The following is a 15,946-nucleotide window of genomic DNA, read 5'->3' on the forward strand; positions in this document are numbered from 1 at the left end:
CAGATGATAACTTATATTTTAATAATACTTTCTACTTCATGAAATTGCATTTGCATGAGTTCATTTAACTTGCAACCTGGAGAAGCAAAAATATCAAGACATGCATTCCCTCTCTTTCAGAGATGAGGAACTGTAGGAATAGGAGAAACATGCTGACTTGTCTCAGTACCTCCATGTGCTGGAAAGTAGAGGCAGGCCCTGCCCAAGGCCATTAGGCCCATCCAGGGCTGTGTCCATTCCCAGCCACACAGGTGGGCAGCAGGCAATGTCCCTTTTACAGCATCTGACAGGCTCCACACAGTCATACAGCCTCCGGCGAATAACAGCAGCAATCATCATAGTTTTATAGAGTGATATTATTGGGGTTTAGTTTTATTCTTCCCAAGGGTAATTACCAATTATCAACACACCACCCTTTCCCAAAGGGTGGGTGTCCACTCACCTGATACCTCAAAAGAAAATCCTAAGATTTCCTCAGTCATCTGTCTAAAAAACACATTAAAAATGGGATGGAGGGACTTGGATGAAGACATAGTTCATATCAACCAAACAGCAGGGTCTGAGCTTCTCCTCAAAGCGTGTGAGGCGTAAGCTTGGAAGACAATGGCAAACACAGAAATGGTGACAACTGAACACTCAGGGTGTAAAAGGGGCCCCGTGGGTTTCTCTGGAAAGCACTGAAGTCCCAGAAACAATTATCTGGTGACTTCCACAGTGCCCCTGCCCCATGAGCACCAGGGAGACAGGAAATGAGGACCTGGGTTCCCAGTCTCAAAGGAACAGAGGGTCTCCCTGACCCTCTGTTCTTTCAGGATGGACCCTCGCTCAGCTGACCCCTAACATCAGTTCCAGATCCCTCCAGATGAGCTGGTGGGGACATATCAGAAATGCCACAGGGCTGTGCTCTTGCAGGGCACCCAAGAAACACTACGTGAGGTGTGTGGCCCCAGGGAACAAACTCGGAGCATTTTTGGGCAGACAACACTGAGCAAAGAGACAATGCTTGGACTTGAGGTCAGCAAAAGAAATAGTAAGTCTGCTCACTTACGAGGTATGCATGTGGTTTTCTTCTCATGTTATGGTGACAAGGTAGCCTTTCTGTTCCTCTGCCATGGGTACCTCGCTGGGCATAAAGCTGGGCACGGCCACCATTCCTGGATTAGTTTCTGAAGCCTGAGCTCCCAAAAGAATAACACCAGGGGCAGGGGGCAGCCGTGAGTTGAGGGACCAAGGCTGAAGCGGCCAAGAGCAGAGCAGAGGGCAGCATCCTGTGAATGGGACATGCACTTTTCAGTAGTGACCTGAATGCCAGAGGGACTAAGGGCCCGTCTTGAAAGTTCTGCCATTACAAAGCTCCAGGACATTTGCAGGACATGGAAGGGAAGGCTTCCATCAATGACTGAGGTGACAGCTCAGAGTGCACGATCTGACTTTCAGATGATAAGACTGTGACATTTCTGACACGCTTGAGTCCAAGGAATGAAACAGTCACACTGTTTCATGAGGGGTAAATCATTCAGGGATAATTCATGAAACACAGTCAGACAACCAGAAGGACCTAGACATACTATACAAAATCTAACACTCCCCCTTATAATTTTTTTTTACACCAGCTATGGTCTGAGTGTTTATGTTCCCCTCAAACTCAGACAGTGAGACCTAATCTACAATGTGATGGTGTTGGAAGGTGAAGCCTTTGGGAGGTGATTAGATCATGAGGGTGGGGCCCTCATGAATGCTATTAGTGCCCTTATAAGAGAGTCTCCAGAGAGCCAGCTAGCCTCTTCCCCCAGAAGGGGACACAGAGAGAAGGCACCACCTATGAAGCAGAGAGCAGGCCCCTCACCAGACACTGAGGCCACCAGTACCTTGATCTTGGGCTTCCCAGACTGTGGAACCATAAGAAATAAATTTCGGTTGTTTATGAACTATCTACAGTTTTTGTTATAGCAGCCCAAACAGACTAAGACCATTCCTTAGGCAAATGCAAAATACAGGAACGGGAAAATCTCCTATGCCAGAAAGGTGAAGAAATCTCATGCCTGGAAGAGTGAGTGAGTGATCTGAGGCTCAACAATGCAGCATCTGTTGGGCCCAAATACTGGCCTACTGGGTGAAAGGCCAATGTTAACCTACAACACGGAGATAGGGGATCTGACCAGGACCCCAGAGTGGCTGGGCAACCCCATCTATGGCACAGGAGGTGCAGGGAAGTCTGTCTGCATTCAGAGTTCAGGATACCAGTGGGACATGGGCAGGGTCCCCAGTACAAATCTACACAAGTAGATCATTCTGTGCTGCCGATGGCCTAAGGAGAAAGATTAAAGGAGAGATGATATGTGCACTTGTGGAAGAGCCCTGGGGCATCTGGCAGAAGTGCATGTGAAATGACTCAGTAAAGATTTTTCCATAATCCAGGGCATAGGGGACTCCCAAAGAGGGTAGAATAGCACTGGGGGCAGGGGGTGGCCCTGAATCGAGGGACCAAGGCTGAAGCAGCCAAGAGCAGAGCAAAGGACGATGTCCCGTGAATGGGACGTGTGCTTTTCAGCAGTGACCCAAAAGCCAGAGGGGCTGAGGGCCTACCTTGAAAGTCCTGCCATTACAAAGTCCCAGGGAAGCAGGGTAGCAGGGAGGGCATATCAGCAGAATTTGAGCTCACAGTATAAAATTACAATCCACATATGAAAACGATCCAGTTTCAGGGAACGTGAGCTGACACTCCTCAAGAAATTCAGAAGCTGGCTGGGCACAGTGGCTCACGCCTGTAATCCCAACACTTAGGGAGGCCAAGGCAGACAGATCACCTAAGGTCAGGAGTTCGAGAACAGCCTGGTCAACATGGCGAAACCCTGTCTCTACTAAAAATAAAAATAAAAAAAATTAGCTGGGCATGGTGGCACACACCTGTAGTCCCAGCTACTCGGAGGCTGAGGCAGGAGAATTGCTTGAACCCAGAAGGTGGAGGTTACAGTGAGCCAAGGCTGTATGATTGCACTCCAGCCTGGGCAACAGAGCAAGACTCCATCTCGAGAAAAAAAAAAAAAATTCAGAAGGTGGAATCACTCAAAAAAAGACTTCAAATAATAATACTAAAAAGATCTAGGCCAAGTGTGGTGGCTCACGCCTGCAATCCCAGCTACTCAGAAGGCTGAGGCAGGAGAATCACTTGAACCCAGGAAGCAGAGGTTGCAGTGAGCCGAGATCCCACCATTGCACTCCAGCCTGGGCAGCAAGAGCGAAACTCTTTCTCAAAAATAAACAAATAAATAAATAAAAGATCTAAAGTGATAAAGGAAAGGTAATGGCATCATGAAAGAATAGGACACTATAAAAAAGACAGCAGTGGAAAAAAATCAGATATAACTTCTAAAAGTATTGAATATTATTGCTAAAATTAAAAACTCAGTAGAACATTACATGGAGATCAGACCTAGTTTAAGAAAAATCTCGTGAACTGAGAAACCAATGACAGGAAATTCTCTAGAATAGAGAACATAGAGATGGAGACAAAAACGCAAAAAGAAGACACAAAACATAGAGGAAAAAATAGTGAGGTCCACATATATCATCTAGGAATTCCAGGAGAAGAAGTAGGTAATGGGAAGAGGCACGTTTCCACGAGAGGGAGGCTGGGAAAATCACGATGAGCCCCAAACAGAATAAACATGGGAAGTCCACAGGGAATGCTGCAGAACCCAACAACAGTCCTGCAGAGAGAGAAGGCAGAGCATTACACAGAATCTAAAATCAGAGGGGCAGAGGACCTTTTGTAACAAAAATAGAAGTCAGAACACAGTACAATAGTATCTTTAAAGTGTTAAGACTCAACCTAGAATTCCATATTTGGCTAAATCATCACTCAGAGGAAGGGTGAAGGCCGAGCACCATGGCCCACACCTGTAGTCCCAGCACTTTGGGAGGACGAGGCGGGCCAATTGCTTGGGTCCAGGAGATGGAGACCAACCTGCGCTACATGGTGAAAACTTGTCTCTAAAAATATGCTAAAAATTAGCCAGGTATGGTGGTGCATGCTGGTAGTCCCAGCTACTCGAGAGGTTGAGGTAGGAGGATCCCTTGAGCCTGGGAGGCGGAGGTTGCAGTGAACCAAGATCGCGCCATTGCACTCCAGCATGGGAGACAGAGCAAGGCCCCGTCTCAAAAGGAAAACAAAAAAAAAGAGTAGGGGTAAAATACAGTTTGGATGAAGCAAAAATAATAATTTAGCCATTTGCAAACCCTCATTTAAAAATGTTCTTCAAGGACATTAAGCCCAGGGAAGTGGGTTGCAAGAAATAAAACTGAGCAAGCTGACAAAGATACCAGTAAATCTAAATAATTATAACTGCAAAAACATGATTACCATTCATTGGGAAGAGACAAAGACAAAATATGGCTAAATTAACAGACAAAAATAACATGTAAAATCAAAGCTAAAGCATTCGAAGGCTCTTGTATTATAAATGAAAGAAACCTGATGCCTCAGACTTCCTTCATATAGATTTTTTAAGGCAATAACAACAAAATTTTAATAGATTATCAAACTTCCACACCAGTGGAAGAGAGAAGGGGAAAATTTTTTCAAAAGTTGGTCAAGCCAATAGAAATAAACAACAAAAACAAAAAGAAACAGCAGCAAAGAAAAAGCATGGTATAGTAAACAGAAACAAAATATAAGGTGCTAGAAATAAAATGAATTCTGGCAATAATACTAGAAACATGAAAACACTAACCCTGCCAATGGAAAAACATATTCCCAAATTTGACATTTAAAAAAAAAATTCAAATACATCTTACTTTTAAGAAACATACATACATCATCATGACAGAGAATGACTGAAAATAAAACTAAGGGGAAAGAAACATCATGCAAACATTTACCAAAATAAAATTTGACTGGCAATACTAACATTAGCTGAAAACATCTGGAAGGACAAAAGTATTACCAGTGATAAAAATGGCCCACTACATGATGATAAAAGGAATGGTTCACCAGCAGCATAGCTCCTACACCTGTGTGCACCAAATAATACTGCCTCACAACTTATAAAGCAAAGATCAACAGAATTAAAAGGTAAAACTGGCCAAGCCACAATAAGTTATGAGATTTTTAATATATCTCTAAAACAAATCAAGCAGGTCCAAAATAATGAGAATATAAATGATTCCGACATCACAGTAACTTCAGTAAATGGGCATATAGAACACAACAATTAGAAAATATATCCTGTTCGCAGTAATTTGAGATTATATACTCTTTTCATTTATACATAAAACATTTATTAAAACAAAAACATCTATGTTCTAGGCCACAACGCAAATCTCTACCATTACCAGTAAATCAATAACGTATGGAACTCAGTATGCTCCAAAGCGTCTAATAAACCTAACCCTCCTATAGATAGCAACTATAAACTTGAACAACATAAAAAAATCCAAACACCTGAATGTTGGAAGATGTGGGTGGAGTCAACACTTGGAAGACAGGAACAGCACAGGAGACTGAGGGAAGGCCTGGTCAGTGCCATGCAGATGGGGTAATGCCCCAACAGAAAGCTTGCAGCCCCTGTGATCTGAAGAACCAGAGGACAGAGTGCAGGGCAATAAGGTGACTGGAAAGTATGGGGGAGGCATGCTGGAAAGGAGCGATCCACAAAGGGGAAGCCCAAAATTCTGTATATAAATTCTACCCAATTCTCAGGATGATGCCTACATGGAAAAGAGTCTACCTATGAATAAAATAACTGAGATTTGAGTTGCCACCCAAGATACAAATTCTGCAGTCTGAGTCCAACAAAATTAATTGCCAGCTAAAATACTCTCCAGAGTAATAGAATTCAGAATCTCCACATTGCATTTACAATATCCAGAACACAATCCAAAATTACTTGACACATGAATAACTTGGAAGATGTGACCCCTTTTCAAGAGAAAAGACAATCAGTGTAGACCAAACCTAAAGATGATGCAGATGTTAGAACAGCAGACAAGAATTCTGAAGCAATTATTACCATAATGCTCAAGGACTTAAAGGAAAATGTGCTCATGATGGATGAAAAGACAGGAAATTGCAGCAGAGATACTGACACTATTTTAAAAAATGGAAATATCATATGTGCTACATTCTCCATTGTTATACCAGAATTATAAATCATGTTGTAAAGATACCAAAAAATTATATGAAAAAATAAAAATTCAATTAATTTATAGCATAATATTTACTTTCTGCCACATGCTGTGTTTATATAAATTAACTTAATCATCTTAATTTCATAAAATACATGCAATCATTATCACCCTTTTACAAATAAAGAAATTGAGACACTTTAAAGGGGTTAAATAAATAACACAAGGTCACTCAAGCTAGTGGTAGAGACAGGAAATCAAATCCAGTAAACCTGTCTCTAAATTCTTACCACTATACTGCACTGCCTCTCTAGAGAAAAAGTATGTAGAAATTACAGACTATTTAGAAGTGGGTACTAGAAATATTATATATGAAAATGTGTATGCATCTGCAGGTGTGCTTACAGGGAAATGTGTAGCCTTAAATATAGAAATTTAAAATGAAGATAGTAAAATTTACTGAGCTAGGTATTTTACTCAAGAAGTTAGGGAAAAAGCAACAGGACTAAACCTAGAGAACATTTAAAAAAGGAATAAAGGAAAAAAATTATAAAGCTACAAATAGAAATTCAAAAATAAAGAAAAATAAGACCAAGCTAGTTCTCTGAAAAGGTTAATAGACAAAACTACAATAAAGATAAATGAACCAGATTTGCATTTAAGATGGATAAATCAAGAAGACATGATTGTGAGTGATAAATGCAAGTGCACAGCATAAAATCATTTATGTAAATTTTAAAACATACCATACAATACAGTATGCAGTTTATGACTACATATCACAAGTGCTATAAAAGTATAAAAAACATGGAAAGGAAGGGTTCCCCTATGTCAGGTCAGTCTGGTGGTTGCTTCCAGGGAATAAGCCAGAGCCATGATAGGGGATAAGAACGCCATCAGTCATATCCATAAATGTTTATTTCTCTCAAAAAAAAAAAAAAAGAAGAAGAAAGCATCCCAGCACTTTGGGAGGCTGAGGTGGGCAGATCACCTGAGGTCAGGAGTTCGAGACCACCCTGGCCAACATGGCAAAATCCCGTCTCTACTAAAAATACAGAAATTAGTCAGGCGTGCTGGTGAGTACCTGTGGTCTCAGCTACTCGGGAGGCTGAGGCAGGAAAATCACTTGAACCTAGGAGGCAGATGTTGCAGTGAGCTGAGATCACGCCACTGTGCTTCAGCCAGGACAACAGAGACTCCATCTCAAACAAACAAATAAACAAATAAATAAATAAAAGAAGAACGCTCCGAAGCAAATCTGACCAAATGTTAACATAGATCAAGTCTGAATGCTGGATACATAGGTTTCTGTTTTGTGTTTTGTGTTTTGCCTGTTGTAAATACTTCGTTAACTCAAAATAATTTATACCTGCTACATTCATTTATGTCTTTACTGCCTATCTCCCCCACCAAACCCTAAGTTCTCTGGAGGCAAGGACCATAATATGTCATGTTTGCCATAGTATGCAAATCTGACCAGTGTCCAGAGGGTCAATGAGAAGGGAAACTTAGCATACGACCTGAAAGTGCAACTCTCTGTCTACAAATACTAAGATTCCTTGATTTCCCTGTGGATTTGCTCAAGAGGCAAGAATGACAGATTCAAGAATACTAATGAGAGTCTTTAACTCCCAGCTCAGTGCTCTGCAGTGTCTCTCTCTCCCTGACTTAATACAGAACAAGAGCATTGAAGTGGTGTCGATAGTCAAAAATGAGCAGGTGAATTATCACTACAGCAGCTGCAGCAGTAGCCAACATGGATTGGCCCTAAGTGGCAAGTCTGTATTACCTCATTTAATACTCACAAAAGCCCTAAGAGGTAGATGACATTAGGAAGAAACAGCAGCTCAGAGAGGCTGGCACCATTCTAACTTGCCTGAGGTTACACAGTTCCTCAAATGTTTATCAAGAGCATAACTGAATAGCTGACCAGCCAACGATGGTGTCTATCGTTGTAGACAAGGTCCCTTTGGGTGGCCCATTTCTAGTTTCCTGTAAATGTGATTTTTACTTTTTAGCATTTATGAGAGTTCTCTTGAACATGCTCCCAGAGTGGCTGGAAGTGGTTACAGCATCCCTGGTTCTCAGCGTTCCTCCGCAATTATCCTGCGACAGGCATTGCCATCCCATGGTGCAGGTAAGAAAACAGAGGCTGTGTGGCCTGTACTGTGCACCACACCCCCGCCCACTACCCCAGAACCCTGCCAGATTCCTATGTTGAAGTCCTAACCCCCAGGACCTTAGAATATGTGTGCATTTGCAGATAGGGTTTTTACAGAGGTAACTAAGTTAAAATAAAGTCACAACAGTGGGCTCTAATCCAATGACTGGGATCCTCCTAAGAGGAAATCTGAACAGACATGCACAGAGATAAAACCATGTGCAGACACATGGAGAGGACGGCCAATACAGTTTGGATGGGTGTCCCCTCCAGATCTCATAATGAAACATGCTACCCAATGCTGGAGGTGGAGCCTAGAGGGAGGTGGTGGATCCCTCATGAATGGCTTAGTGCCATCCCCATGGTGATGAGTGAGTTCTCACTCCATTAGTTTATGCAAGAGTTGGCTGTTTAAAAAGACCCTCACCTCTTCACTCTCTCTCTTGTTCCCTTCTCTCTTGCTCCCTTCTCTCACCATGTGACAGGCTGGCTGGCTCCCCTTCGTCCTCCACAATTGGAAGCTTCCTGAGGCTACACCAGAAGCAGATACTGGCACTATGCTTTGTGTACACCCTGTAGAACTCTGAGCCAAAATAAAGCTCTTTTCTGTGTACATTAACCAGCCTCAGGTATTCCTTCAGGGCAACACAAATCGACTGACACAACAGCCATCTACAAGCCAAGGAGAGAAGCCTGGAACAGATCCTTTCCTCACAGCCTCAGAAGGAAACGACCCTGTCAACACCCTGATCTCACACTCTTGGCCTCCAGAACTGTGAATAATAAATACCAACAAAACAATAAATTTCTGTTACGCCCCCAGGTCTGTGGTGCTTTGGAGCAGCCTCTGTTGCTCCAAATACAGAGGTGCAGAGATATTAAGGGACTCTTTTCCTAGAGTTACACCAAAGGGAAACAGAATTGGGCCTCCACCACAGTTCTTTTTTCTCTTTGTAGAATAATTCTTAAACTACTGATGTCTACTTACAGAGTTAACATTTATATGCAAATAAATATTTAAAATATTAACCTGAAAAAACTCAAAGTAGCAATTTAATGCCATTCCTCTTAGGTTCTGCTTCCAGTTAAGATATAGAAGGACAGGAAAGACTCCAACTACCACTTTTACAACAAAGAACACCAGATAAACTACAAAATCATATTTTATTTCATCCACTGGGAGAGCTAAGGTCTCAAAGAAGTGTAGAGGAACCAAATTTCAGAGGGATGGAGCCTTTTCTGAGCAAAGATCAACAGCTACAGTGATCCCTGGGGCACAGGTGGAATGAGGAGCTAATTAGCATCTAAGCTGTGGAAATAAGGATGAAACAGCCAAATGTTAACTGTGTGGGCTGGAATAATGGATTACACCTGGATTCGAGATGGTCTAAATCTACTCCAGACTTCTAAGTGTGTGATGGCTGGTAGAAGTCAGGATAGGGATGGAAACAGAGTGGTATCTGCATAGTCACGTGAGTACTGGCACCTACGCTCTTTATGGGGAGAGACCTAAGCCTGCCATAAACCTTTGCAGCTAGTGGCAAACCCGATCCAAGCCAAACCACTTCAAATCCCAATTAAACAGAACGGTTGACCTCCTCATCCTAGCTGCCTCTTTGTCACTCTAAGAGGAGCCAGGTGAGGACACAAGGGTGTCATACAAAGAAGTAATTGCAGAGAAGTAAAGTTTGGGCAAATGTTACCTGACGTCCAAACTCCTGCTTTACTCATCAGCTGCATGAACTCATGTCAATGATGTCTTTAGTGTTTAAGCCAGTTTGATTTCTGTCATTTCCAACCAAATGAATCTTAACCCATTTATCCCTGAGGTTGCAAATTTTTTTTTGTGAAGACTCAGACCTTGGCAATGACCTTGAGCAGTAGGGTATAAACAATTTCCACAAGCTTAGCGTTCCAATGATGGAACACTAGGCATAATTGGTACAAAGCACAAGACCTGACCAATTGCACATTACAGAGGATATACACGTATTATACATGCAAATTCTTGCATAAATTAGCAATACACAGTTTCTAAAGAGTTACCGTATCCATCAAATACTCATTGACATTACCTTTATAATGCTATAAATGAACAAGACAATACTAGAAAATAACCACAGTGAGTTTTTAAGACAATGATAACAGAACTTAACCTATAAAGTAGACACCAGTGCTTCACAGAAACCACAGTTGGAGGCAAAATCACGTTCCAATGAGCTCACCACCACTCAGCATATCAGTGGGATTCCTATGTTGCAAATGCTAATGGAAAATTACTCTTCTATTTCACCTTCTACCATATACATGTGAAATACACCATGGGTGAAGAGAGGAAGATTCATATTGTTACTTAAGAGCATGAAAATGCTGGGAGGAAGATTCTAAACTGAATCATAATGGAGAAATTAAAATAAGCACTGAAGGAAGATTAAAAGGTCTGAAGTCAAAATAACTGTTTAAAAATCAAGAAACATTTCAAAATATCCAAGGTACCATTTCAGTTTGCCAAGTTCCAACCTGGAGTGCTATTTTATGGATCAGTTTATCAGGCCCCCAAAATAAGGAGCAATGTAGGAAACAGGATCAGCCTGTCCCCTCGCCTGAAGCCCCAAAGACCACTAGAAATGCAACCTCAGTAGTATCCAAGGGAAAGAAACATTTCCCAGGTGGCCTTTGCTGTGTCAGTCCTTCCAGCCCCCACCCCCGCTCAGACATAAAATCCTGCTCAGCACAGCGGCGCACCTGGGTTCACCTTTCAAGTACACTGAGTGCTTCATGGAGGAAGTTTCTTAGACTCCTCCTCACCTACAAGAGCAGGCAAGGCTACTCTCAGACCATGTTCAAGGCTATCATAACACAGGGTCAACAACAGGGCATGAAACCTATGGCTGCCACGTTCAGCCAGGAAGAGCACGTTCCCATGGGAAATCTTGGATTAATCTGATTAATCTTTCTAGGAAAGATTAGGAAACTTCTAGGAAACTTCAAGAATGTACTTTGCAGATGTCCCAGTAAATTTAATTTTCCTGATTTCTAAACTCCTGATGTTTGAAAGCTAATCCAAACGAGATAGGGCCTGACTGCTCATTAGCTCAGCCTATTAAAAGGCCTGTTGTCCTTCTCAGAACAGCCACATTTACTGAATATTTCATGCAATGCAAGAAGGACCAGAAGCAAAATATGTAACTCTCCTCTGCGTCTGTGTTCCTCACTAGTGCAGAGCCTGAGCGGGCACAACCTTAAATACGCACATTACAGCCTGCTCAAAGCAAGCTGATGCAAGGTTTGAGCGCAGGGAAGGAGAGATTATATTTTTAAGCAAGTTCAGAAATTTCTCCCTACAGTCTTGAATGGCTGCTCTTGTTTTAACTTTTTCCATCACATCCACCCCACCCTGGTTTTGTTAATTTTATTTCCTCATTAAAGGCTAAACAGTCTATCAAAAGAATGCCTCAAAACTCTTCTTAGGGACAAAAAGGCAAACACAAGCACCATTTATCATGTTGTCAGTGATCCTCAGTATCACATGACTAAAGACGATGGAAGGTGGTCATTAGACAAACATCCCATTATCTCATCTACAAGCATGCTGAGTTCTGCCCATGGACTAGCGGCTGATGAACGGTGGTGTGATCAGAGGGAAGAGTGAGAAGACATATTTATCCTTTGTTTCATTGCATGGCCCTGCTTGAAGGTGCTCAAATGGGAAAATCCACTCCCGATGGCCCACAGGTGCTATTCCTCAGGTTTAACAGTCCTTAGTGACGTGGTTTTCAATACCAGCTGAACATCAGAACCACCTGGGAGCCTTTACATTGCCAGATGTCCTCAGGATGTCTAATTAAAGTGGTTCTCTGCGGGTGGGACCCAGGCGTGAGGAGTTGTTAAAGCTCCCCAGGTGAGGCCAAGGTACAGCCAGGACTGAGAACCACTGCTGTAGAGAAATCTCTCTGCCTCTGCGCCGGTACGTCAAGACAGAACTAGGTAGAGTCAGGAGCTCAGGTTAAAAATAGCACACTGGGGAGGGTCAGGCATAGTGGCTCATGCCTATAATCTCAGGACTTTGTCAGGCCAAGGCGGGAGGATCACTCAAGCCCAGGGGTTCAAGACCAGCCTGGGCAACATGGTGAAACCCCATCTCTACCAAAACAAAAATTAGCCAGGTGTGGTGGTGCACGCCTGTGGGTCCAGCTACTCAGAAGAGAGGATCACCTGAGCGCAGGAGGTCAAGGCTATGGCAAGCCATGATCACACCACTGCACTCTAACTGGGGTGAGAGAGTGAGACCGTGTCTCCAAAAAAAAAAAGCCATACTGACATCAAGCCCACACACAACCATTAGACTTACCAAAGACCCTGTTTCCTATTAAACGGTATTTTTTAGATACTAGTAATTTTATTTGGTCCTTCTTACTTTCGTAAGGATGCAGAAAAAACAGAAAAACCCTAATGACTCCATTTGAGACTCAAAGCTCTCCTGAGGTTTCAGAGATGCCCTCTATCCAGCACAATCACCTCTAATACCCACCCTGCTCACCCAGACTAGGCTAAGGAGAAAGTCAACGTACTTCCATCAAGTCCACACACAGCAGCTGAGCTCAACTGCAAAACTTGTTTACAAATAACAAGGTAATTCTAAAGCAGTCACACAATTTATTCCCAATGTCACCAGGATACTAAACCAAGACCCATTGTATCCAGTGTCACCAGAATACTAAACTAAGATGCACTGCATTTTCATACAAAGATAAGTCTTTGAACTACAGAAGCACAACCCCCAGAAGTCAGTAGTGGGGTCCCACGATCTCCTGGGAGGAAATGCCACCTGTGATCCAACTTCATCTGGGGACATTTGCAGCCCCATAAAATGTTCTTAAACATGTGATGGGTAATCAACATTAGGGATGCTCAAAGAGACACCCAGAGTATAAGAGCCCAGGTTCTCCCCCTACACTGCATAAAAAATCACTATTAAAAACACCGGAACCCAAATCATACCCCAGACTAAAAAAGATCAGGATGCTGGGAGACAGGCCAGTGCGTGGCATTTCTTAAAGCAGTGGTTCTCACACTTTAGCACACATCTAAATCCCCTGGAGGGCCCATGAAACTAGAGATTACTGGACCCTCCCCCAGAGTTTCTGATTCACAGGTCTGGCCTGAAAATGTGCATTTCTAACAAGTTCCCAGGTGATGCTGATGCTGCTGGCCCAGGCGCCACACTGCAAGAATCGCAGCTTCAGAGGCGTCCCAGGTGGCTTTAATTAGTGCAGCCAGCACTCAGGAGCACTGTATCATTAAGAGTGAGCGCCTAGTCAGGGCACCAGGAGGACAGAATTCTCATCCAAGCTTGGCTATAAACCTGGGGTTTGATCAATAAGCCCTAGAGGATTTTTGGACCTCAACTTGCTCTTGATATATAAAATTGAGGTACTGCATGAAAGAGATCATGGGTTCCTTGCAGAAATAAAACCATGACTTTTTCAAAGGGCTGCTGACACTAAGACACACAGAAAGGAAAAGGAAGTGATCTTAGGGCAATAAAACAGCTTTTGAAATATAGGGGAAGGTAAGTTCTCACTCACGTGGCTTCAGTGCACTTGGAGACACACAAAGGATGCGGGCTGTGCGTGTGTTCTAAGCTGGTCATGCTGCTGCCTTGACTCACCTGTTAGAACCTTGCAGGGCTGCCCAGATCTCTGAGCCTCGGCAGAAGGGTTGGGAGTCAAAGACCATTTGCGCCTGATCAGATGCTCTCGTCCACTGAATGGGCCCTGGGAGTTGTTGAGGGGCTGGATTAGCACCTGCTCCTGCCCAAGCTGAATGAGGCCAACCTGTCCAGAAAGGAGAAGGAAACGCAATGTCAGTCATCCTCATTCACACATGCCCATGGCTCCCTCCACCACCGGAGGAGCAGGCAAGGCCACCTAGGTGTGAGTTCCATGTCTGGGCTCTTTTCTTTGCAAATTGGTCAGATTTACCTGAGCCCAAGAGTGAGCTTCTGTGTGACTTACAAACATACCACAGAGCAGCTGCGTTGGGGGTGGGGGTACAGAGACAGGTACAACAACATCCATTTTCCATGTTGCCTTTCAGAGAAGATGAACTACTTCATTATCAAATTTTTAATTTTAAAATTATTTTTTAAGTTACTTTAAAAATCATCCTCCCAAAAGTCCACCTGGGAGGCAACACTGAAATTGTTGGGAATGACACTTATACCCCTAATGGAAAAATGTATCTTATCCTGGGTATATTAAGAGTAACATTAGTATTGTTTTGACAGCATCAAAACAATTTGCCCTCCTTCCCCAGGCACCTGCTGCTAGTTTCCCTTCTTATGTGGAGTCAAAATGGTAAATCTCTCAAGGAAATCAAACCCAGGCAGGGCCAGGGGAGGACCTGGTTTGTATACTGACCGATGCAGTCAACATCCCCTTCTCCTGGGAACAATCCTGAACTGCCTTTGATCACACAGATTCAGGAGATCTGGGGGATGAGTCTCAGGAGGTCATGATATCCTTTCTTGTCTCCCTCTTCCACCCTCACTTTTCAAAAGCCATGGTTCTCAAAGCCTAGCATGCACCCAAATCACCTGGAGGTCCTGCTGGAGCCCAAGAATGTGCATTTTTAAGAAGGTCCCATGTAATACAGGGACCACACTTGGAGAAGCAGCACTCCCTACCACACGCAGAGCTAACTCCAGGCTCAAGTATAAAGCTCGCTTCAGCCAAATAAGATAGACCCCCCTCTACGTTCTGAAAGGATGCACCGGTACCAAGATTCCTGGAAAGTACATCAGATCAACTAATAAGATCGCCTGCAACCTTGCATCCCCAAGATACAGGGTGAGGCCATACTTACCACTCTAAGCATATTTCAAGGTTTCCATTTCATTAGAACTTTTGCCAAGAACAACTCAAAGATTTTACTGCCCAAATAAAACTGTCTCAAAGTGGCACTACATGACCTGCAGGAGAGCACAGCTTTCCTCCCTCTCCTTTAAAGTGAAAACTTGAGTTTGTTCACTAGGAAACTTTACGGAAACTGAGGAAATGGAAGAGGGTGGCCACAGTGGGATCTGCAGAGCTCCATCATAGCTGTGCACAACGCAGCCTCGGTGCAGAACACCTGAAAACTTCCGCGGTCAAGGTAGGGTTAGCAGGGTACGGCACAGTGCGTGGGATAGAGTCCCGCGTGGGAGGAAACCCCTGCTCCCTAGAGGATCTGCTTCACTCTAATGAGGGGCTGGACTCATGTGGAAACACCCTGGCTGTGGGTCAAACCCCTCCCCGCAATCTAGCACTTTCAAAGTCAGTTATTATTCGTTCAGTCTAGAGTTTGCATTCACAAACCCCAGCATAAAAAGCACTTAGCTGTTAGTTCTAAGGCCGAACAAGTTTTTAAAGACAGGGAGATCTCACCTTGGTGAGAAATCCTACACAGACACACTCATATATACATGCAAAGCATCACTTAGCACCTTAGGGAAGGTTTTTCTTTACAATTCTCAGGGACCCCATGTGCTGGTTTTTATAAACTTAAGGAAGAAAACAGCAATGCTGGGGAATGATGGATAAATGGACTAGTGTGTCCTCAACCTGGCAGCCACTTGCCCTCTTGGGCTCCGACCTCAAGCAGGGATGTGGCCAGGAG

The 15,946-nt window shown here is 43.4% G+C and overlaps 1 protein-coding gene across 1 annotated transcript in view; it reads right to left on the minus strand.

Moving 5' to 3' along the window:
* ADAMTS17 (ADAM metallopeptidase with thrombospondin type 1 motif, 17) overlaps window positions 1-14,133 on the minus strand; it is a gene marked incomplete at its 5' end in the record, with an annotated part of 344,816 nt that extends 330,683 nt beyond the window's left edge. Inside the window, one exon of the mRNA XM_011958096.1 lies at window positions 13,959-14,133. Coding sequence (XP_011813486.1) covers window positions 13,959-14,133 — 175 coding nt within the window. The remainder of the gene's footprint in view (window positions 1-13,958) is intronic.
* Window positions 14,134-15,946: the final 1,813 nt, after the last annotated feature.

This window comes from Colobus angolensis, unplaced genomic scaffold, assembly GCF_000951035.1.
Source record: "Colobus angolensis palliatus isolate OR3802 unplaced genomic scaffold, Cang.pa_1.0 Scaffold112, whole genome shotgun sequence".
NCBI classification, from domain to species: Eukaryota; Metazoa; Chordata; class Mammalia; order Primates; family Cercopithecidae; genus Colobus; species Colobus angolensis.